Source organism: Prionailurus viverrinus, chromosome B2, assembly GCF_022837055.1.
Source record: "Prionailurus viverrinus isolate Anna chromosome B2, UM_Priviv_1.0, whole genome shotgun sequence".
Taxonomy (NCBI): Eukaryota; Metazoa; Chordata; class Mammalia; order Carnivora; family Felidae; genus Prionailurus; species Prionailurus viverrinus.
This window is the reverse complement of record NC_062565.1, coordinates 117,352,219-117,377,850: the sequence shown is the minus strand read 5'-3', so window position 1 is coordinate 117,377,850 and position 25,632 is coordinate 117,352,219. Positions and strand designations below refer to the sequence as shown.

Sequence of the window (25,632 nt, the reverse complement as noted above, 5' to 3'; positions counted from 1 at the left end):
TTTAATCAAATCAAATTTAGACTTTAAGCTGAAAATATTTAAGGTTAAAGAATTAATCTTACATTAAAAAATAAGAGAATAAAAATAGGAAATATAGCTGCAGAACTAGTAGGAAAAAAAGGGAGAATTATTTGTTCAATATTATATAGGAGAGAAAAAAAGAGGGAAACAAAAAAAAGCCTTTGTGTCAGGAACAGCAGAGGGGTATCATTATTATTTACAAATGAAGCAAATGAGGTTCGAAGAGTTTAAATGATTTACTTAAAATCAGGCATCTAAGTGGTGGAAAGCAAACTCTGGTCTTTCTATTCACTTCTAAAAGGAACACTTTGAAATCTCTCTGACACCTGGTTATATTTGAATACTTCCAAAAGATCCCACATAGCAATTTTTGCAATATTTGGATGCAAATATTTGCAATATTTGGATGTAAATATTTGCAATATTTGCGTCCAAATATTTTATTTCTACCCAGTCATCTAATCCCAGACTCCTTGGTTCTAGTTGATGCAAACTTCGGTGCTGCCCATGAAGCAGGAACTTTGTCAATTTCTTTGTATCCTAACCACCCAAATACATACATCCACTCTCCTAGCCTGACCTTGGTACGACACCTTGCCATTGATGTAAAACAAGAAGGAATTGAAATGATGTCAAGAAATGCCCCTGCTTATAGCATCTATTTTATTTATGCTTTTTGAAGTTCACCAAAAAGATTTTTGTTAGATTTTGTGGTCACATTGGAGTTTCCTAAGAACAGAGCCCCTCCCAAACCTTAACCATCAGATGATTTTTCCAGTAGAAGCTCAGCTTGCAAAACAGTAAGTAGTTGCTCATTTTGTGCAACCACCTTGCCTTAAAGGGCTTTGCTCACGGTGTGTGTGGTAGGGAGGGGGGAGAGGGAAGACAGGGGTTGCTGTGGTTAGCAGTGCTGGTGTGTGCACCAGTTGAATGCTAACCATTCAACTTCTTTTTGTCTGCTATATTCTATAAGATTCTCACTATTTTTATGTCTTATTGTGATGTTTTATCTTGCTTGTTTCCTTTATTAAGTGTATAAGGTTCTATTGTTTATTGATGGGCAGAGAGTGATTTATTTTAACTGAATTATTTAAGTTCTAGAAATCTGGAAGCATTCTTCCTTCCTTAAAATCCTAAGTAGGAATCTGGCTAAGAGTACCTGGGTAAGAAGGCTTAGTGATCTGATTTGTTAGTGACCTCAGTTACTGGGGCTGTACCTCTCTAAGAACCAATACCTTTTATGGAGAGGATAAATTTATTCAGTGCATCAGAATCTTTCATAAGAACTGGGTTGACATACATATATTCACATTATTTAATGTTCTTATTTCACTTTGCTCCTTTGGTGAGTGGGGCAAATTTATATGAAAGACACTGGGCTGCCACAAAATAATCCCTTGACAGAAAAATAGGAAAAATTTAATTCTATAATTCTGTCTTTAATTTCTTGTTTTCCATTCACTGTTCAAACTTATTCTTTCTTCACCAATCTACAGAAACACCTCTTGTCAAGGTCACCATGTCATCTACTCAGTTTATCTTTTGAAAAACACATCAATGATACCTGTATCTTGAAACACTCTCCACTCTTGTCTTTTGTAACATCACAATTTCCTGAAGTCGCATTTTCTGCTTCTTCTCATTCTCCTTTGTTGACATCAGCTCCTTTACATCCAACCTCTAAATGTGGTGGTTCTTCAAACCTGGTCCTGGGATCCCCTTCTCTCTCTCTGTCACTACTCTCTCTTCCTAGATCTTACTAATCTCCATGGATTCTTGAGTCCTTGCCTCCCAGGTTCATAGATCTCTCCCAGATCTCTCCTTTGTCAGATTCACACATTCAACTGTCTACTTAACATATCCACATGATGCTTCACATAGCAAATTACATATACTTGAAAAGGAACATGAATTCTTTCCCTCATCCATTGTAGACACTATTAGCCACCTGTGCAACTCTGCCTATCTTACATTTGTTGCTGGCAAAACCCTGACTTTAGTTTAATAGATAATTTTTCAAGTAATTTTAGGTTTACAGAAAGATTAGGTGGAAAGTACAGGGAGTTCCCATATAGTCCCTCTCTAGCCCCCAACTTACACACCGTTTTCCCTAGTATTAATATCTTTAGTGTGGTACATTTATAACATTTATAATTGGACCAACATTGATAAGTTATTAACTAAAGTCTATAGTTTGCATTAATGTTTACATTTGTACAGTATTGGCTTTGACCAATGGATAATGTCATGTATCCACCATTATAGTATCAGACAAAACAGTTTTACTGCCCTAAAAATCCCTGGCATTCTACCTATTCATCTTTCCCTTCCTGACACTCTGGAAGCCACTGATTTTTTTTAGTTTTTATTTAAATTCCAGTGAGTTAACAAACAGTGTAATATTAGTTTCAGGTGAATTATATAGTGATTCAACACTTCAATATGACACTCAATGCTCATCACAAGTGTACTCCTTAATCTCCATCACCTATTTAACTTCCCTCCCCCACACCTACCTCCCCTCTGGTTACCATCAGTTTGTTCTCTGTAGTTAGGAGTCTATTTCTTGGTTTGCCTCTCTCTTTTTTTCCCCCTTTGTTAATTTGTTTCTTAAATTTTACATATGAGTGAAATCATATGGTATTTGTCTCTGACTGACTTATTTCAATTAGCATAATACTTTCTAGCTTCATCCATGTGTTTGCAAATGGCAAGATTTCATTCTTTTTTATGGCTGAGTAGTATTCAATTGTTTATATATATCTCACATGTCACATTCATCAGTCAATGGACATTTGGGCTATTACCATAATTTGGCTATTATAGATAATGCTGCTATAAACATCAGGGTGTATGTATGCCTTTGAATTAATATTTTTGTATTCATTGGGTGAATACCTAGAAGTGTAATTGCTGGAACCTGAAATTTGTATGGAACCAGAGAAGACTCCAAATAGCCAAAACAGACTTGAAAAAGAAAAAAATCTGGAGGCGATATAATTCCAGATTTCAAGTTATATTACAAAGCTTTAGTGATCAAAGCAATATGGTACTGACACAAAAACAGATGCATAGATCATTGGAACAGAATAGGAAACCCAGAAATGAATCTACAACTATATGGCCAACTAATCTTTGACAAAGCAAGACAGAATATCCAATGGGAAAAAGACCATCTCTTCCACCAATGATGCTTGGAAAACTGGACAGCAACATGTAAAAGAATGAAACTGGCCCACTTTCTTACATCATACACAAAAATAAGTTCAAAATAGATTAAAGACCTAAATGTGAAACCTGAAACCATAAAAAAAACCTAGAAAAGAACAAAGGCAGTAACTTTTTGGACATCAAACATAGCAATTTCTTTCTGGATGTATCTCCTGCGGCAAGGGAAACAAAAGTAAAAATAAACTATTGGTCTTTCTCTGACTGACTTATTTCACTCAGCATAATACACTCTAGTACCATTCATGCTGTTGCAAATGGAAAGATTTCATTCTTTTTGATTGCTGAAGGATATTCCATTGTATATATATATACCACATCTTCTTTATCCATTCATATGGTCTCACTCATGTGGAATTTAAGAGACAAAAGAGATGAACATAGGGGAAGGGAAGGAAAAAATAAGATAAAAAATAGGATAATGGAGGCACATCATAAGAGACAAATACAGAGAGCAAACTGAGGATTGCTGGAGAGGAGGTGGGTGGGAGGATGGGCTAAATGGGTGATGGGCATTGAGGAGCGCACTTGTTGGGATGAGCACTGGGTGTCGTATGTAAGCGATGAATCACTGGGTTCTACTCCTGAAACCAATACTACACGTTATGTTAACTAACTTGAATTTGAATAAATAAATTAAAACAAACTCACTCTTGGGACTTCAAAATAAAAATCTTCTGCACAGTAAAGGAGACAACCAACACAACTAAAAGGCAGCGTATGGAGCTGGAGAAGACATTTGCAAATGACATGTCTGATAAAGGGTTAGTATCCAAAGTATACAAAGAACTTATAAAACTCAACACTCAAACAACGAATAATCCTACTAAAGGGCAGGAGACATAAATAGACATTTTGCCAAAGAAGACATACAGATGGCCAATAGACGCAGGAAAAGATGGTCAACATCACTGATCATCAGGGAAATATAAATCATAACTACAGTGAAACATCACCTCCCACCTGTCAGAATGGCTAAAATCAACAATACAAGAAACAACAGTTGTTGGTAAGCATTTGACACTGTTGGTGGGAATGCAAACTGGTGCAGCCACCGTGGAAGACAGTATGAGGGTTTCTTAAAAATTTAAAAATAGAACCACTAATCTTTTTAATGTCTATACAATTTTACCTTTCCCAGAATGTCACATAGTTAGAATCATATACTTTGTAATCTTTTCAGATTGGCTTCTTTCACTAAGAAATATTAAGCATTTAATGTTCCTTCATGTATTTTCATAGCTTGAGAGCTCATTTCTTTTATTGATGAATAATATTTCATTATGGCCATGCCACAGTTTATTGATCCATGTATCTATCAGAAGATATCTCGAGTGCTTTCTGATTTTTGTCACTTATGAAGAAAGCTGCTATAAACATTCTTATGTAGATTTCTGGGTGAACATACATTTTCAACACACTTGGGTAAATTACTAGGTTTCTCATTTTCTCATTTGCAGTTTCCTCACCTAATTTGGAGACAGGATTCTGTGTTCAGTCTCAAGAAGATATCCTGATTGATACAGAACAATATGGAGGTCACTTGCTCCTTACACGCATCTGATTTAGGGTGGTCATATTCTGCTGATAAGACCTGAGTAGGGCTTCTGAAAGACTTCTAGAAAATCTTTCTTGGCTCCAAGGAAGGACACAGTGGTTGGGATGACCACTCCCTTCTCTAGAAGTGCTGATGCCTGAAACTGCTGCTGCTATTCTGTCTGAGGCTAGACCCTCTGTAAGGAACAGGCCAGAGCTAAGAGGATGACAAGAGAAGTAAACAGAGCCCTAAAGGACAAAACCTAGATCCTGTCCTGCTTACTTCCTGGTTATGCCAGACAACACATTTCCATAAGATTTAAAGCAAATAAACTGGCTTTTCTGTTAGCCAACAGCAATCCAATTATTACCCTCCACTCACCTGCCTAGTCTTCTTTATTCCCGTAAATGACATCATTATCATCTACATGGTCATTCAAATCAGAAATCTAAAAGCTGCCTTTAGATTCTCCCTCCCTTTCTATTCCCTCAGGCACCTCCCATGGACCCAACCCATCTGTTAAGTCCAACTGCTTCTTCAAAATTTTCTGTAATTTATCCTCTTTTCTCTTTTTCTACAAACACATCTTATTCCAAGCCACCATTGTCTTTTTGTGTGTGTGTGTGTGTGTGTGTGTGTGTGTGTGTGTGTGTGCGCGCGCGCCAGAATTACTGCAGGATCGTCTCTCTTCCACTCTAGTGTTCCTCCAATCCTGTCTCCAGAGAGCAGCAACAGAAATAGTATCACACCCTAAAGTCCTTCAGTGGTTTCTCATTGTTCCTAAGGCAATATCCAAATTCACCCCCATGGCCTGTAACACCCCATGTGATGTGGCTCTGTCACTCTGTCCAAACTTAGTTCATACTACCCTTCTACTGACTTGCTATCCTCTGGCTACACTGATATGTTTCCCATCCCATCTAACCTGACTCAGGGTCTTTGTACTTTCTGTTCCTGCTTGGACTGTCTTCCAACATGATGCCTTACCTCTTTTACACACATGCACATATGCTTCACAGAACCATCTCTTCTCATTTTTAGGTGTCATTATAAGGATCACCTGCTCAAAAAAACCTTCCCTGAATACCTATTCTAAAGTTGGTTTCCATTGTTTCTCTCTGGTTTTGTTCCTTTGATTCCTTTTAAGCACTTATTGCGAGGTCTATTTGTTTATTTTACTGCTCTACTCCTCTGTCTCTCCCCCAAGAATGGAAAAGACAAAGGATTCCCCTTGTCTTTTTCAACATAGTGTCTCCAGCACCTAGCCAATGCATTACATATAAGAGGCATTCAGTATTAGGTGCTGGATTAAAGAGGAGTAACAAACTTTTATTTAATTACAGAATAATTAACATACAATGTCATATTAGTTGCAAGAGTACAACATAGTGATTCAACAATTCTATACATTACTCAGTGCTCATCACTATATTTGTAATACCCTTCATCTGTTTTACCCATTTCCCCTACTTCCCATCTGGTAACCATCAGTTTGTCCTTTATGAGTCTGTTTTTTTTGTCTCTTTTGTTGTTCATTTGTTTTCCTTATTTTTAATAGCCATATTTATTGATCTTAATCTGGCATTCATCAAGATATTATTTTTTTAACGTTTATTTTGAGAGAAAGAGTGCGCGTGTGGAAGGGGCAAAGAGAGAGGGAGACAGAATCCCAAGCAGGCTCTGCACTGTCAGCGCAGAGCCCAACACAGGGCTTGAACCCACGAACCACAAGATCATGACCTGATCTTGATTTTGAATAAGAATTGGATGCTTAACCAACTGAGTCACCCAGGCACTCCAAGATTTATTTTTTTAAACAAGAAAGTGACACAGGGCTCCTGGGTGGCTCAGTAGGTTAATCCTCTGACTTCAGCTCATGATCACTTCAGGTCATGATCTCACAGTTTGTGGATTCGAGCCCCACATCTGGCTTTGAGCTGTCAGTACAGAGCCGGGAGCCTGCTTTGGATTCTGTGTCTCCCTCCCTCTCTGCCCCTCCCCTGCTCACACTGTCTCTCTCTCAAAAATAAATAAACATTAAAAAAACTAAAAAAAAAAAAAAAGTGACATAGTGGAAAGGCAAAAGAAAGGGGAGAAGACAGAGTTAAAAAAAAAAAAGTAGAAGCATTTTATAATTTATCATGCTATGAATATTAGTATCTAATTTTATCATTTGAAAATTCTTCTGAGATGTTTGATTTAGAGAGCATAAATAAAGGTCATTATGTAAGTTTTACAATTTTTATTCCATTTCAGTGGGAAAACAGTCTAGTTCAGTAGAGATTACTATGAATCCAGTGACCATATTCCACTTGTGGGAGTTTATAAAGGGTTTGCAGATAATAAGAGGTCACTGGGATTACCATTCACTCTTGAGAGACATTTTTATTTAATGTCTGTCTTATTGCCATGAAGAAAGGTAGCTTTATTAATCTTTCAGAAATATATTAGATTGAGTCAATTATAGTCCTTTCATTAAGAAAATTAGATTTCTTTTCATATTTGCACTATGTGGACTGCAATAAACACACAAACCAAACATTTTGAGTAGACACTAGACCTTTAAATTAGGGAGCAATTTAGATTGATTTATCAGGCAGATGAGGTTGTTTAGTGGCAGGAACAGAAAGGAGAAGGATTTAAAAAACTTATTATCATTTAATCAATGACAAAATATTTTTAAGTTGCGGTGATAAAACTTTCATTTCAAACCCAGTCCCTACTTTAGAAATTCATTTATCGGCTGTCTTTTTGGAAGTGTTCTAAGACACCACATAATTCTCAAAATCTCTTTGGGAGTATCAAAAAAGCTCTAGTTTCAACATGTCAGTTCATTTGTTTTCAATGTATGTTTCTGTTGATAAATATTTTATTAAAATATGATACAGACTTCAGGTTTTCCTATTAGTGTTATCTTTCCTCCTCCTTCCCAAATCCCTATATCCAAGTTCAAATCTGTAATATTGTGATTTGTAATAAAAATATATATATATATTTGGTCTTCTCCAATTTCTGGCACAGAACTAAAACCACTGGAGTTTCCTAAGTGATAAGAACAGTAAACGTGTCTTTTATTATGTTAATGAGGTGAGTTTTGGAAAACTTCTAGGTAACCTGAGGATGAGGGTTGTTTGCCAGGAGACCCAACCATGTGATTAGAAGATTAGAATTTTCAGTCCCCCACCGTCGTCATCCCTGGACTTCCTGGAAGGAGTAAGGGGCTGGAGGTTGGATCACTCAACCAAAGACTGATGTTTCAATCAATCATGTGTATATAATGACATGTTCAGAGAACTTCCAGGTTGGTGATGACTTGAAGATTGAGGGAGAGTGGCCTGCTTAGAACACACATAGAAGCTCCACAACCTTTCACCGTACTTTGCCTTAGGCATCTCTTCCATCTAGATATTCCTGAGTTACATCTTTTTATAATAAACCAATAATCTAGTAAGCAAAAATGTCTCTCTGAATTCTCTGAGTAACTCTAGTAAATTAACCAAACCCAAGGAGAGGGTCGTTGGAATCTTTGATCTATAGCCAGTTGGTTGGAAGCACAGGTGACACTGTGGACTTGTGATTGGCATCTGAAGTTGGAGGAACAGGTAGCTATTTAAGGACTGAGCTCTTAACCTGTGGGATCTGATGCCATCTCCAGGTTGACAATGACAAAATTGCACTAAATTGTAGTACAGCCCCCTTGTGCTGAGAATTGCTTGCTGGTGTTGGGGGGAAAAATCCCACACAGATAGGATGCAAAATAGTAGTTGGTGACCAGAAATGGGATGAGAGTCAGTATCTTAAAGTCCCACCAAAGACTCAAAGCCTCTTCGGATGGCCCCACGGAGCCTATTCTCTCCTGAACTTTTATGCCCCCCAAATTTAGTACTTTTTCTCATTTCATCTTACTTCTGTGTTATAGTAGGGCAGACTTTTTTGGTTTCTGTGTAATCCTACTCTTCAGGACTGCTCCCACCTCTGGGCCACTAGGGAGTGTTACTATTCAGGTATGTTTGTACTACCTGATTCTTCCCATGACCATATTGATTTTATCACAAGAGGTCCACATTCAATTCATGCCCAGCCAATCATTCTTTCTTTTTAGGCATTTTAAATTTGGATAGAGAACAGCTAGTCCTTCTCTGTGGGTTCCTTGAAAATAACTATGTAATTTACATACAGTCATAGCAGGGGATCCCGTCTGGAGAGAGAATACTGGAGAAGCAACATGGTAGAAAACAGAGGTGACTGTGGAATAGCTGTGGGAGAACCTGATGGTTGTCAGTTCTTGACCACATGTCCTTATGAGGCCAGTCTTCTGTTCTTCCCTTGGGTTCCATGAAAAACCCTGATATGATAATAAATACTTTTACGTTGCTTTGATGGTCTTAATACACTAAAGAAAGCTGGATAAGATACATGTTTCTCATCTCAACAGTGACTGTATATTCTAGGACTTAAGAATAGTTGTGGAAAGAAAGGTCAAGAATGGTAGCTTTACCTTTCACTCCATGAGAATGGCACTGGGTTCACAAGAACTACTTCTTAAACTTAATCTGCAAATTCCATTTATTAAAAATAATATAAGTGTAACTTAGCAAACTCAACATCCAAAAAACGATCCAGTGAAGAAATGGGAAGAAGACATGGATAGACACTAGTCCAAAGAAGACATCCAGATGGTCAACAGACACGTGAAATGATGCTCAATGTCACTCATTATCAGGGACATACAAATCAAAACCACATTGAGATATCACCTCACACCGGTCAGAGTGGCTCAAATTAACATCTCATGAAACAACAGATGTTGGTGAGGATGTGGATTAACGGGAACCCTCTTGCACTGTTGGTGGGAATGCAAACTGGTGCAGCTGTTTGGAAAACAGTGTGGAGGTTCCTCAAAATAATAGAACTGCCCTATGACTCAGAAATAGCACTACTATGAATTTATCCAAAGGATAGAGGAGCGCTGATTCATAGGGGCACATGTACCCCAATGTTTATAGCAGCACTATCAACAATAGCCAAATTATGGAAAGAGCCCAAATGTCCATCAACTGATGAATGGATAAAGAAGATGTGGTTTATATATACAATGGAATACTACTTGGCAATGAGAAAGAATGAAATCTTTGCAGCAATGTGGATGGAACTGGAGGGTATTATGCTAAGTAAAATAAATCAGGCAGAGAAAGGTAACATATGTTTTCACTCATATGTGGAATTTGAAAAACTTAACAGAAGACCATGGGGGAAGGGAAGGGTGAAAAAATAGTTTCAAACAGAAAGTGAGGCAAGCCACAAGAGACTCTTAAATACAGAGAACAAACTGAGGATTGATGGGGGGGGGTGAGGGTGGGGAGAGGGGAAAGTGGGTGATGGGCATTGAGGCAGGCACTTGTTGGGATGAGCACTGGGTGTTGTACATAAGTGATGAGTCATGGGAATCTACTCCCAAAGCCAAGAGCACACTGCATCCACTGTATGTTAGCTAACTTGACAATAAATTATATTAAAAAAATAATATAAGTGTAAGAAAAATAATAATACAGGACTTTTCTTGCAGAAGGTATTGACCCTAATGTAAATGTTTTCAATTTTAAATTCATGGTCCCAGGACTTCCTGGCTGGGTGACTTTGGGGAACTCACTTAATTGTTTAAAGCCTTTGTTTTTTCATATCTAAAACGGGAATGATAACAGTGCTCCCAGGAGGGCTGTTGAGAGGATTAACTTGGAGAGTGTATATAGGATGACATGTATTTAGCATGTTTGTCAGTAAGAATTGAATGTTCCAAGCAAGAGAAAACTCTAATATTGGCTTTAATGATAAAAAAAAAAAGAAAAAAATTTTCCTCGTGCACGTAACTGAATAGTCCAGAATTATGACAGCATTCAGCTGCAGTTAACTCACTGAAGATACGACTTCTCCACCCTGCCTTTTGCAATATCAGCTTTATCCTTGGGTCCCATCCTGAGGTCTCTTGGCAGACCTGGGCTCTGCCCACTTAGAAGCAAACTGAACTCAACCATCCCAGCTGTCATATCTTTATGCACACTATGCATTAGCTTAGAAGAGGGGTGTATCTTTTTGAACAGGCCTCACAGAAAACTCATTGGTTCTAATTGGATCCCTTATTATGCCAGTCACTGTAGGTCAGAGGATGGGATGGGGTTTACTGATTGAATTGTCAGCACCCATTTCTGATGTAAGAATAGTGGAAGGGATAGGTCCCCAAAGGAAATGCAGCCTTTACAGCTCAATAAATGTCTTTTACAGCTCAATAAATTCATTAAGTGTACTTTTCTTTTATGCTCAAAAGGATTTTAAAAACCTACGCAAAATAGTGTATATGATTTTTCCTACTATTTTATTATGTATGAGCTCTTAAAATTGTTGCATAAACTTTCATTAGTTTGTCTCAATGTGGTTTTTAGAAATGGATGCGAAGAAATAACTTATCCTTTAACTTTTCTTTTTTAGAAAAGTAGAGCTGATACATGTTACATTAGTGTCAGGTATACAACACGATTCGACAACTCTCTGTGTTCTCCGCAGCTGTAGCTACCGTCTGTCACCATACAATGCTATTATAATACCATTGGCTACATTCTCTATTCTGTGCCTTTTATCCCCATGACTTAGTCATTCCATAAGTAGAAGCTTGTATCTCCCACTCCCCTTCACCTATTTTGCCCATCCCACCACCCTCCTCCTCTCTGAAAACCATCAGTTCTCTGTATTTATGGATCTGTTTCTGCTTTTTGTTTGTTTATTCATTTGTTTTTTAGATTCTACACACAATGAAATCACATAGTATTTGTCTTTCTCTGACTTATTTCACTTAACATAATACCCTCTAGGTCCATCCATGATGTCGCCTATGGGAAGATCTCATTCTATTTTATGGCTGAGTTAATATTCTGCCATATCTATCTATCTATCTATCCATCCATCCATCCATCCATCCATCCATCTATCGCACATCTTCTTTATCCATTCCTCCCTCTATCGATGGACACTCAGGCTGCTTCAATATCTTGGCTATTGTAAATACTGCAGTAAATATAGAAGTGCGTATATCTTTTCTAATTAGTGTTTGCCGAAAAAAAAATAACTTTGGGTAAGTACTCACTAGTGGAATTACTGGATGGTAGTTCTATTTTAATTTTTCGAGGAACCTCCATACTATTTTCCACAGTGGCTGCACCAATTTACATTCTCGCCAACAACAGTGCACAAGAATTCCTTTTTCTCCACATCCTTGCCAACACTTGTTATTTCTGCCTTTTTGATTATAGCCATTCTGATAAATGTAAAGTAATATTGTGATTTTGATTTTGATTTCCCTGACAATTAGTAATGTTGAGCATCTTCTCGAGTGTCTGTTTGCCATCTGTATGTCTTTTTTGGAAGAGTGTCTATTTGGGTTCCTTGCCCATTTTTAAATTGGGTTATTTGTGTTTGTATTTGGGGGTTGAGTTGTAGAAGTTCTTTATATATTTTGGATAGTAACCCCTTATTGGACATATCATCTGCAAATATCTTCTCCCATTCAGTAGGTTGACTTTTTGTTTTCTTGATGGTTTCCTCCAGTGTACAAAAGCTTTTTATTTTGGTGTAGTCCCAGTAGTTTTTGGCTTTTGTTTCCCTTACCTGGGGAAACATATCTAGAAAAATGTTGCCGATGGCAAAGAAATTACTGCTTATGTTTTCTTCTAGGGGTTTTATGGTTTCAGGTCCTATCTTTAGATCTTTAATAAATTTTGAGTTTTATTTTTATGTATGGTGTAAAAAAAATGGTCATGTTTGATTCTTTTGCATGTAGCTGTCCAGTTTTCCCAGCACCATTAATAAGAGATTATCTTTTCCCCATGTATGTTCTTGCCTCCTTTGTCATAGATTAATTGACCATAAAAGGGTGAATTTATTTCTGGGTTTTCTATTCTCTATTGATCTATGTCTATTTTTGTGCTGCTACCACATTGTTTTGATTACTACAGCTTTGTAGGTATATCTTGAAATCTGGGTTTGTGATACCTTCAGCTTTATTCTTCTTTGTCAAGATTGCCTCGGCTATTCAAGGCCTTTTGTGGTTCCATACAGTAAATTTTAGAGTTGTTTATTCTAGTTCTATGAAAAATGATGTTGGTAATTTCATAGGGATTGCATTAAATCTGTAGGTTGCTTTGTTTAGTATAGACATTTTAACAATATTATTTCTCCCAATCCATGAGCATGGAAATAATTTATTCTTAATTGAAAGGTTGATTTAAATAAATAGTTCTTTCTCTTTCTCTTTCTTTTTCTTTTGATAGCAGTTCTACTCTTTATAGTCTTTTAAGGAAGAGGGATTTTGGCAATGCTTTAATTCAAAGAGGACTCTTTTGATTTCAATGTCTGGATCTTGTGTTCTCAAGTTCCTGTTGTATTTCTGTTCAATTATTCATTCAAGAACTTTGTTCTCCCATTACTCTGCTTTATAATTACTGCACTTTTTCAGAGATGAGCTTCTGGACACACTTGAACCCACTGGTACTTGGTAGAGTCAGAACAATCACATTTGGAAACCTATTTATTAATCTATACTTTTAAATATAATATTCTAGCATAGTTTAGGAATTCAGTTGAATTATATGCATTACATTGGTTTAAACCAATATTATTTGGATTATTATGTAATTTTTAAATAACTTTGTTATTCCAGTCTCCCTGAAAAAAAATCCTTATTAATCCCCTTTCTTCCCCCTCTCCCTCATATTATTGTTTCTGATAATCCCTACATCAAGTTTTCAGTTATTCAGTAGGTTTACTACCCAACAGAGGGATGCTGGGCACCTTGACATTGTGACTGTTTTAAAGTTAATTTCTGCAAATTTTCCTCATGAGATCCTTAATTTAAGAAATTGCATATGATAATAAAAAATTGTATATGATGCATCATAATTACCTCTAATACATTAGAAATCAATTATTATTTTTTTAATTTTTAAAAAATCTTTACTTACTTTTGAGAGGGAGACAGAGTATGAGCAGGGGAGGAGCAGAGAGAGAGGGAGACACAGGATCAGAAGCAGGCTCCAGGCTCTGAGCCATCAGCCCAGAGCCCGACACGGGGCTCGAACTTACGAATCGTGAGATCATGACCTGAGCTGAAGTCAGACGCTCAACCGACTGAGCCACCCAGGCACCCCAATTTTTTTATTTTAGAGACTGGGGCGCCTGGGTGGCGCAGTCGGTTAAGCGTCTGACTTCAGCCAGGTCACGATCTCGCGGTCCGTGAGTTCGAGCCCCGCATCAGGCTCTGGGCTGATGGCTCAGAGCCTGGAGCCTGTTTCGGATTCTGTGTCTCCCTCTCTCTCTGCCCCTCCCCCGTTCATGCTCGGTCTCTCTCTGTCCCAAAAATAGATAAACGTTGAAAAAAAAAAATTTAGAGACAGTGAGCAGGGGAGAGGGGTGTGGGGAGAGAGAGAGAGAATGAATGAATGAATGAATGAATCTTAAGCAGGCTCCATGCTCAGCACAGATCTCAACACGGGGCTCGGTCCCACAACCTAGGGATCATGACCTGAGCCAAAATCAAGAGTCAGACACTTAACCTACTGAGCCACCCAGGTGCCCCTAGAAACCAATTTATAAGATGAAATAAATTGTTAAATTATATCCAGTTAAGTATTTAATACACTAAATTATTCACAGTAACAATACGTTAGTTTTGAGAAGTGCCTGCATATAGTAGTGGAAAATTCCCCTTTTAATTGTCATTGAGAAAAAAAAAATGAAAAATATTAAAATGAACCACTTTGATTTGTTGTATAAAAATTGCTAACATCATATTATATAGTTTTGATTCATTTTTGATGCTACAACACATTGCTAAAATTTTAATCAAAATATTAATATAAATTCTATATATTAGGATCAAACAAAAAGAATTTATCAATAAATTTGCTTTTACTATATATTTAAAGTGGGCATTGCTTTTATTTTTTATTTTTTAAAAGTAAGCATTGCCTTTAAAATTAGAAAAGTAACAATCTATTTCTCTCTCTCTCTCTCTCTCTCTCTCTTCCATCTCTAACTGTTAATATAGAAAAAGTTTGGCTGGCTTATTCTACACCTCTGAGAAGACTCATGAACTGTCACTTACTTAATTAAATAAATTCTGACAGTTTTAACCCTGGAACATACTCTATAGAGTTTTGAATGCAAAATACATCTCAATGAAACATTGTCACGTAAAATTTGTAGTATCTTTTCAGTGAATTTTGTTTTGGGGCTCATACTTGATCTTGTGTGTTTTTCCTGGTCATCCTGTCTTAGTATGTATGGCATGTCTTTCTCCATCTGCAGTCAGCAGTCTCTAATGTTGATATTTCAGTTTTAGGGATGATTGCCCATTTCTCTGAAGTGCCCATTAGGGTACTTCTGATGAATTCTGTGTATGCTGCATAGCTTCTATGCATTTCAAGTAAGCCAATCCAAAATATACTCTCCAAATTTGGTCAATCTATTCAGATATGTCTTTTGTGTGTTTTAGCAATCAATTTGATTTCTGTTATATGTAAGATAATGGCTTTATTAGGAAATATTACATAATTATACAAAATCTTAATATGTGGATCTAATTGTTTTTAAGTCTTTGACTTATGTAATTCAAAAGTAACAAAATGATTAAAAGTGTATGCATGTCTTTATGATTAGATGTTATACACAAGAGTTTGAGTGTCAAAAGTTTAGACCACATTTCTGTAAAGGAATTTAAAAGTCAATAGTTTATTTGGCCACAATCTCCCAGTTCCAACATTACCACATCCCTAAGACTGTGTGTGTGTGTGTGTGTGTGTGTGTGTGTGTGTGTTGTGTGTAAAAGTGGAGGCTGGAGTAGCCGGGGAGAGAAATTACCAAGAAAAAGTGAAATAAAAAACTGTAATTCTTAAGCTTTTTTTCATCTTAACATTATTTTAAATTTCTAAAATAATATTTACTTCACAAGAAATGTGGCAATGAAAACATACGCTTAGGGAATTGAGAAAATTCATTCATAAATGAACTCATTGTGTGACTTGGCTTTTGGTTTTGATTTAAGCTGGTCAGATTCATTCCTCCTCGTTCATTGCCTTCTGCCCTGCTAAAGTATAGTTGTCAAAAGGTTAAATATTTATGACTCGCAGGCAAATATGTTGTGAATACATGTCAAAGATTTTATTTAACTCAATGAGGGAAGAAATAAGATGATGAACTGGTCTAAAGAGCATTTGAGAATCTATACACACACAGACATATACAGAAAGGAATATTAAGATAAGATTTCTCAGTTCGATAAAAAATTGTTACCTTCAACCAGACAAAATTTACTTCTATTTCTATGTGACAAAAATCTACAAGATACCTTTGACATTATAGAGTTATAAAATAGGCCAGTCAACAGAAACTCAAACCCAGTACTGCACTGAAAGAACACCCAGGGATTTCTTTTGTCTAAATTCTGAATTTTTTTTTTGATATCCATACCCTAATACTCTTAATTTTGGTGTGTCCATAGTCCTCTATCTACACTCACTCCCTTGGTGATCTCATCAGTCTTGTGGCTACAAATAACATCAATGTTCTGATGATTCCCATATTTATAACTCCAGACTCATTATCCAATTGCCTATGGTACAGTGGTCTTAAGTATCTAACGGATAAGTTTAAAATTAATATCGAAAACCCATGACCTGGTTTTCCTATCTGTAAAAGGCCCACTTTGACTACAACCCCCCATCTCCAAATAATGCCTACTCTATTCTTTCAGATGCTTAGAAGTTATCAGTACTTTATTTTCTCATACTCCATAGGCCATCTTCATTTTGCCTTAATTACCTCTTTTGATCCCCTTCAGTCACATTTTAAGGTTGAGGGCTAAAAATCAACACATGAATTCGGAGAGGGGGAGCACGGTTTATGTCATAACACTCTCACTTTGATAGAAACACTAATCTATCTTCAAAATATATCAGATTCTAATTACTTTTCACCACCTCCCATGCTATCACATTTTATATTATTAGGTATGTCCCTGAAGAGGGCTGAGCTCCAGAGAGACAACCTTCCCAAATAAAGCAGGACTTTGATTTGTCCAACGATAAATTAGTAGTTCTCCAAACATGAAAATACAAACCAGGAAAGCTCTCCAGAGAGTCCATTCTGCTGAAAAGTTCAGTAAGTGGTGGTATTAAGAAGAACACTATTTCTTTGATTTATAATTACTATGTGGCTATTCCTAATATCCCCAAGCACATATAAAAACAACTTCCTCTCTTTAAGTATGTTGTGAATATTCTTTCATTTTTTTAGTCTCAATTTTTTGTGTTCATTTATGTAAGTGATAATGGTCACTGTTCAAAATAATGGATTTCTCTGAAGTACATGTCACTCTAAAGGAATCTGAAATATGTTGATGTTCTATGTATGTATTTGTGTATTTATGCAGAAAGGCTCTGCGTTATTTTGCTGGGACTTCCATGGCAACGTACCACAGACTAGGTGGCTTACACAGTGGAGATTTATTTTCTCACAATGCTGGAGACTAGATTTCAAGATGTTGGCAGGGTTCGTTTCTTCTAGAGGCCTCTCTCCTGGGCTGGTAGATGGCCATCTTCTCTCTGTGTCTTCACAAGGTCTTTTCTCTGTCTGTGTCTTACTCCTTCCTTATAAGGACATCTGTCATGTTGGATTAGGGCTCACCCACATGACTTCATTTTTCCTTAATTACCTCTTTTAGATCCCCTTCTGCAAGTACAGTCACATTTTAAGGTATTGGGGGCTAAAACTTCAACACATGAATTTGGAGGGGGGGAGCACAGTTCATGTGATAACACTCTTATTTTGACAATAGGCACACATTTCATGTCACTTAGGTTTCTGGCACAAATGCCCAAGAGTGAGCCTGAGTCACTAACCTGCATATCAAGATTCCAAATAAGAGAATTTCAGGCACAGCCTGGGAGATCCTTTCCCTTCAAGTGCCCCTTGGGTCTGAAGTATGTACTAATTTCAGTCAAGCAGATGAGTACAGTACAACAGGTTTGTATTTCTCTCTTGATTCAACAGAGATTAAAAGACATTGAAAAATGCTTTTGCAATCCTGCATTAGCAGGAAGTCATATCTTTTGCAAGTGGTAGTGAAAGACTATGGTCTGTACTTGGGAAAACTACTGTATTTTGTTTCCATAATAATTGTAGATACCAATTATATTCCCTAATAATTCAGTAAATATTTCACATAAAATTGAGATTTTTAATTTGTCAAAGTAGTCTTTTCCTCTGTTGTTAAGCAGAAAATCTAGAAGAATTCTGTAGTTGGAGACAATAGGCTAAATCAAAGAAGGAGAAAATAGTTATGATTTTTAAAACCACTAATTGAAACTTTGCCAGTGTTCTAGTGCTTTGGGTCTGAAATCTGCTCAGTTTCTTATATTCCATTGTCAGCTGTGCTCACCATGGTAACTTCAATAAAACTCCCTTCATAAATGTTTTTCTTCTGAAGTGCAAAGCACCTTCTTAAAGAAGGTTGACAACCTGGTAGGAGTGGGTGTTTGAAAAATAAATGAAAAGTATTCTGTCTTCTTCGTGATTGCTGTGGGTGGAAGGAGGTGAGGAAATTATTGAGGGGATTAAGGTTGGGTGAAGGAAATGTTTTGCTTTGGGATAAAAATCTGATTATTGAGGTAGAAAATTAAAATATGCCAGAGAAACTTTTCCTGTTCATAAAATTTCCTTATTTCTCATCTTAGAATTTGGACAAGTTTTGTCCATACAAATGCATGATCCACTTTTGAATATGGATTTTGTCTGGGACAAATTTAGCCAATACCTCATTCAGTGAATTCTGCTTGGGTCCAGATCAGCTTTCTTGGGAATATTTTGGAAAACTTAACTAATGTGGGGCTTGAAGCACATCAGCTCTCTCTGGGTTTGTTCCAGTTCCTCCCCCATAAAATAGGGAGGCAGTAGAAACCCAAGTTCTTAGCCTTAGTCACACATTAGAATAAACTGGAGATGTTTAGAAAATGCCAATGCCAGGGCCTTACTCAGAGACTATTTAAGGTCTGGGGTGATATACAGATATAAGAATCTTTTCTTTTTATACGTACCCAAGGCAATTTTAATGTCTAGCAAGAGATGAGAATCACTGTACTTATTGATTTCAAAGGGCCCTTCCAATTCTACCATTCTAAGGCATTCACCTACAAATCGACCTCAACAGGACTTGACTCTGATAGGATTATTAATTGAGTAACTTTGCTTTCAAATTTGTTATATTTCTTTCTGTTGAGGCTTCAGGAAAGAAAGGCATTAACTTTTAATTTAGGAACTTAGCATCTTTATTTCTGTTTATTCACTTATTTTCCAGGTAAGCACAAATCTTGTCAGTATTCAGTGGAGAAGGAACATCCTCATTTTCAAAACACATTGGTTCTCAGAGAGTTTTATGACTTAAAGATGCCTCAAAAGGCATTAACTTGATTTAATATATATATTTTTTATGTGTGAGGAAATGGCCAAGACAAAGTCAACAACAATAGATTGTTAGAGGACTCTACAACTCTATGACATAGTGGATACTTTCTCTCTTTAGAACAGTGGTTCTCATTCCTGATGGAACTTTAGAGTTGCCTGGGAAGCTTTTTAAAAATACTCATGCCCAGACTACATCCTAGACTAAATCAAGCTTCCCCAGAAATTCCAAAATGGAGCCATGATTGAGAATTGCTTGATCTAGAATGAGGTTGTATAGGCAAATGATATCAAGCAACTGGCTAATGGTGAAATGCTGAGTGTATTAGCCATCTCCTTGATTAGAAACAGCACCTTCTTTCCCCTTGTGGATAGCACTGTCAAAAAGGATTATTTTTCTTTTGTTAAAATTACCATGTGAAGGAAGTCTGTTCTTTTATATGTTCGGCGTTATTAGACTACAACTATTTCTACCGAAGATGGCAAATGAAACACTTCCTTCTTAAATTGATGAATAAAATCTAGGTCAGTCTTCTCAAAGACCCCTTTGAAGATGATTGAAAGAGTGGATAAAAGAAGAACTAAACACAGACTTTTTTTAAGGAAATTAATTTGTTAAGTCAAATTATCACTCAAAAAGACTCAGCAATGTACTTCTATTAAGTTTCTGGTTTATTGTTTCCTGGTAAGTAAAAATGCATTTCAGCATTATTCCTCTGTGATTGTGTATACTGTGATATTCACTGAAAATTTAAGGAGCCCATAGTCTCAGTAATAGAGTATCAAATGTGTGCTTAATTGTCATTCTGGAGCTTGGTTCTGGTGTCTCCCCAAAGCCTATAAATCATCATCAAACAAGAAAATCAAGTAATTAAGCTCTCTTGCCAGAATCTGATCTATACTCTCTAAATACATGCTCAGCACAAAAAAAGTATTCATTCATATGGCTAGTTAAACTCTCTAATAATAAACCTACATCAGGGAAATGATTTGCTAATGCTTTCTCAAACATAGGGAGTTAGGAACTGATTTCCTCCCAAACATGCCAAATCCATTGTTGTTTTCAGTGGCCTGAACAGAAAGCCAAAGATGATGTACATGGAAAAGGATGAAAAAAGTTTTAATAGGAGTTAATAAAAACAATCAAAAAGTTGCATTCACAAATTACATCTCAGCTTTTCTTGAGATGACTTCAAGGCATGTTGCAAATTCAATAATTTATGGTCAGTTGCCTTTCATCTTTAAAATCACACAAAACAAGCAATTATTTAGAATGAAATAACTGGTTTAATATTCATGGACTTAAGTTGAATTTAAAGTCGGTCTGGGCTCTAAATCAGCGCCATCTGAGTACAGAAATAATTCAATATACATGCACAAATTAGTTTTAATAACATATAGGTAAGATATATTTCTTTTACTTGATATACTTATTTTGAAGGGCCTTTCTTGGAGTTAAACCTATTAGTTGGCTGGGCATGATACAGGTTGAACGCCCCATAGTTCCAGGGCCTTGGCAAAATTGACCTCCAGCGGCTTGCCTGTGCCTTTCGTGAGCCTCAGAGATCGGATGCAACCTCGGAACCTAATGTTGGTTGTCAGGCCAAACTGATTGAGGCCATCTGAAAAAGAAAGCAAAAAAGACTCAGTTTTGAAATGTGGCTTCCATGTTAACGGTATTTTTAAAGTTTAATTCCAGTGTAATTAACACACTGTATTACATTATTTTCAGGTGTAAAATACAGTGATACAAGAATTCTATCTACAACTCAGCGCTCATCAAGACAGGTGTGCTCTCAGTCCCGTTTACCTGCTTCATCCATCCTCCCACCCACCTCCTCTCTGGGAACCATCTGCTCTCTATAGTTAAGAATCGGTATTTCTGGTTTTTGGCTTTTGTTTTTTGGTTTGTCTTTCTTTCTTTTCCTCCCTTTGTTCATTTGTTTTATTTCTTAAATTCCACATATAAGTGAAATCATATGCTATTTGTCTTTCTCTGACTGGCTCATTTCACTTAGCATTATACCGTCTGATCTATGTTGCAAATGACAGGATTTTTTTCTTTTTATGACTGAATAATATTCCATTGTATGTGTGTATGTATATATGTGTGTGTATACACACATATACACATATACACACATACATACCACATCTTCTTTATCTATTCATCTATTGATAGCCATTTACCTGCTTCCATAGTTTGGCTATTGTAAATAATGCTGCAATAAACATAGGGGTGCATATATCCCTTCAAATTATTATTTTTTGTATTTGAGTATATACCCAGTAGTGTGATTATTGGATAAGGTAATTCCATTTTTAATTTTTTGAAGAACCTTCATATTTTTCAGTGGCCACACCAGTTTGCATTCCCACCAGCAGTACACGAAGGTTCCTTTTATTTCACATCTTCTCCAACTCTTGTTGTTTCTTGTTTTTTAATTTTAGCCATTCTGACAGTGTGAGGTGATATCTCATTGTGGTTTTGATTTGCATTACCCTGGTGATGAGTGATATTAAGCATCTTTTCATGTGTCTGTTGGCCATCTGTATGTCTTGTTTAGAGAAATGTCTGTTCATGTCTTCTGCCCATTTTTTATTGGATTATTTGATTTTTGGGTGTTGAGTTATATTGGTTCTTTACATATTTTAAATACTAACTTTGTATCAGATATATCATTTGCATTCAGTAGGCTGTCTTTTAGTTCTGTTGGTTCTCCCATTCAGTAGGCTGTCTTTTAGTTCTGTTGGTTGTTTCCTTTGCTGTGCAGAAGCTTTTTATTTTGATGTAATCCTAATAGTTTATTTTTGCTGTTGTTTCCCTTGCCTCAGGAGACACATCTAGAAAGATGTTGTTATGGCCCATGTCAGAGAAATTACTGTCTGTGCTCTCTTCTAGGATTTTATGGTTTCAGATCTTATATTTAAGTCCTTAGTCCATTTTTTTTTTTTTTTTTTTTTTTTTTTTTTTTTTTTGCGTGTGTGCATGGTGTAAGAAAGTGGTCCAGTTTGACTCTTTTGCATGTAGCTGCCCAGTTTTCTTAATACTATTTGTTGAAGAGACTTTTTCCTACTGTATATTCTTGCCTCTTTTGTCAAATATTAATTGTGGGTTTATTTCTAGGCTTTCTATTCTGTTCTTATTGATCTACATGTTTCTGTGCCAGTAGCATACTGGTTTGATTATTACAGTTTTGTAATATTACTTGAAATCTGAAATTGTGATACCTCCAGTTTCGTGTTTCTTTTTTAAGATTGCTTTGGCTATTTGGAGTCTTTTATGCTTTCACACAAATTTTAGGATTGTTGCAGTGGCTGGTGGGGCATGTGACTCTTGATCTCAGGGTTGTGAGTTTGAGCCCCACACTGGGTGTGGAGATTACTGACAAATAAAATCTTTTTTTTAAAAAAATTAGGATGGCAGTTCTGTGGAAAATGCAGTTAGCATTTTGATAGGGATTGTTTCAATCTGATGATTGCTTTGGGTAGTATGGACATTTTAACACTACTTGACCTTCCAATCCATGAGCATGGAATGTCCATTTGTTTGTGTCATCTTCAATTTCTTTCATCAGTGTTTTATAGTTTTCAGAGTATAGGTCTTTCTCCTCCCTGGTTATGTTTATTCCTAGGTATATATTTTCTTGGTGCTTGTACATGGGGTTGTTTTCTTAATTTCTTTTTCTGCTGCTCATTAATTGTGTATCGAAATGCAACAGATATCTGTACATTGATTTTGTATTGCAACCTTACTGAATTCCTTTATCAGTTATAGTAGGATTTCTTTTTCTTTTTTTTTTTTTGGTGGAATTTAGGGTTTTCTATATATAGGTATCATGTCATCAAATAGTGAAAATTTTACTTCTTCCTTACCAATTTGGATGAATTTTATTCTTTTTTTTTTTTTTTCAAATCTAATTGCAATGGCTAGGACTTCCAGTACTATATTGAAGAAAAGTAGTGAGAGTGGACAATTTAGTCTTGTTTTTGACCTTAGTGGAAAATCTCTCAGTTTTTCACCATTGAGTACGATGTTAACTGTGGGGTTTTCATACATGGTCTCTAGGAACCTACTTTTGTGGTATGTTCCTCTAAACCTACTTTGTTGAGGCTTTTTATCATGAATGAATATTGTACTTTGTCAAATGCTTTTTCTGCATCTGTTGAAATGATCATATAGTTTTTACCCTTTCCTACTTGATCATGGTGAATGATTTTAAAAAATGCATTCTTGGATTCAGTTTGCTAGTATTTTGTTGAGAATTTTTGCATCTAATTTCATCAGATATACTGGCCTGTAGTTTTTTCTCTCTTTTGTAGAATCTTATTCTGGTTTTGGTAATGCTGGCCTCATAGAATTAAATTGGAAGCTTTCCTTCCTCTTCTATTTTTTAAGTTTGAGAAGACCATGTATTGATTCTTCTTTAAATATTTGGTAGACTTCACTTGTGAAGCTATCTGGTCCTGGACTTGTGTTTGTTGGGAGTTTTTTGATTATTGATTCAATTTCATTTCTAGTAATTGGTCTGTTCAAATTTTCTTTCTTCCTGACTCACTTTTGGGAGGTTATATGTTTCTAGGAATTTATCCATTTCCTCTAGGTTATCCAATGTGTTTTCATATAATCTTAGTATTATTTTATAATCCTTGGTATTTGTGTGGTGTGGGTTGTTATTTCTCCTCTTTCATTTCTGGCTTTGAGTTCTCTCTCCCTCTTTTTTCTTTGAGTCTAGCTAGATGTTTATCAATTTCATTGATCTTTTCAAAGAACTAGCTCCTGCTTTCATTGATCTTTTTTTTTTTTTTTTTTTGGTTGTTTCTATTTCATTTATTTCTGTGTTAATTTTTATTATTTCTTCTGCTGTTTTTAGCTTTGTTCTTTTTCTAGTTCCTTTAGGTGTAAGGTTACATTGTTTATTTGAGTTTTTTGTTTTGTTTTGTTTTTTTGCTTTTTGATGTAGGCCTGTATTGCTGTAAACTTCCCTCTCACAACCAACTTGCTGCATCCCAAAGATTTTGGACCATTGAGTTTTCATTTGTTACCATGTATTTTTTAAATTTTTATTTGATTTCTTGGTTGACAAATTTATTGTTTAGTAGCGTATTATTTAACCTCCATGTATTTGTGTTTTTTCCAAATTTTTTCTTGTGGTTGATTCCTAGTGCCATTGTATTTGGGTCAGAAAAGTATGTCTGTGACCTTTTTAAATTTGTTGAGACTTGTTTTGTGGCCTAATATGTGACATACTGTGGAGAATGTTCCATGTGCACTTAAAAAAATGATATTCTGCTGTTTTAAGATGGAATGTTCTGGATCTATCTGTTAAATGCCTCTGGTCCAGTATGTCATTCAAAGCCACCCTTTCCTTATTGATTTTCTGTTTAGATAATCTGTCTATTGATGAAAATGGGGTGTTAAAAAGGGGTGCTACTGTACTATTAGTTTCTTTATACTTGTTATTAGCTTTTAAAATTTTTGTTATTTGGGTGCTTCCATATTGGGTGCATAGATATTCACCACTGTTACATCATTTTGTTGAATTTTTCCCTTTATTATTATGTAGTGTCCTTTTTTGCCTCTTGTTAAAGTCTTTGTTTCAAAGTCTATTTTCCCTAAGTATTGCCACCCTGGCAATACTTTTCATGTCTATTTGCATGATAAATATTTCTCCATCCCCCACTTTCAATCTGCAGATGTCTGTTGGTCTCAAAAGAGTCTCTTGTAGGCAGAATATAGATGGGTTTTGCTTTTTTAACCATTCAGATATCCTATGTCTTTTGAATGGAGCATGTAGTCCATTTACATTCAAAGTATGTATTGATAGGCATGAATTTATTGCCATTTTGTTATTTTTTTTTGTGGTTGCTTTTGTAGAGCTTCTCTGTTCCTTTCTTCTCTTGCCACCATAAGTTCTCTCACCATAAGTTGGCTTTCCTTAGTGATACACTGGATTCCTTTCTCTTAATATTTTGCATATCTGTTACTGGTTTTTGATTTGGGGTTACCAGTAGGTTTGTGTATAACATCATCTGCATATGGCAGTTTGTATTAAGTTGATGGTCGCTTAAGTTTAAACCAATTTTTTACCTCTCCCCGCCCCACACCCCCCAAAAAACTACATTTTAGGTATATGGTGTCATACTTTACATCCTTTTATTTTATGAGTCCATTGACTGGTATTTTTTATAGATACACTGATTTTTGCTGCTTTTGTACTTTTTGTCATTTTAATTACTATGTGTTTTGGTGTGGACCTCCTTGTGTTCATTTTGTTGGGGGATTTTTGTGCCTCCTGGATCTGAATTTCTGTTTCCTTTCCCAGGTTTGAGAAGTTTTCAGT

General features: G+C 36.1%; 1 protein-coding gene across 3 annotated transcripts in view; it reads right to left on the bottom strand.

The window, feature by feature from the left end:
* Positions 1 to 20,555: 20,555 nt before the first annotated feature.
* LAMA2 (laminin subunit alpha 2) overlaps positions 20,556 to 25,632 on the bottom strand; it is a 614,868-nt gene continuing 609,791 nt past the window's right edge. For all 3 annotated transcript variants that reach the window (XM_047859508.1, XM_047859510.1, XM_047859509.1), the window contains one exon: positions 20,556 to 20,910. In XM_047859508.1, coding sequence (XP_047715464.1) covers positions 20,753 to 20,910 — 158 coding nt within the window. In that variant the 3' untranslated portion in view covers positions 20,556 to 20,752. The remainder of the gene's footprint in view (positions 20,911 to 25,632) is intronic.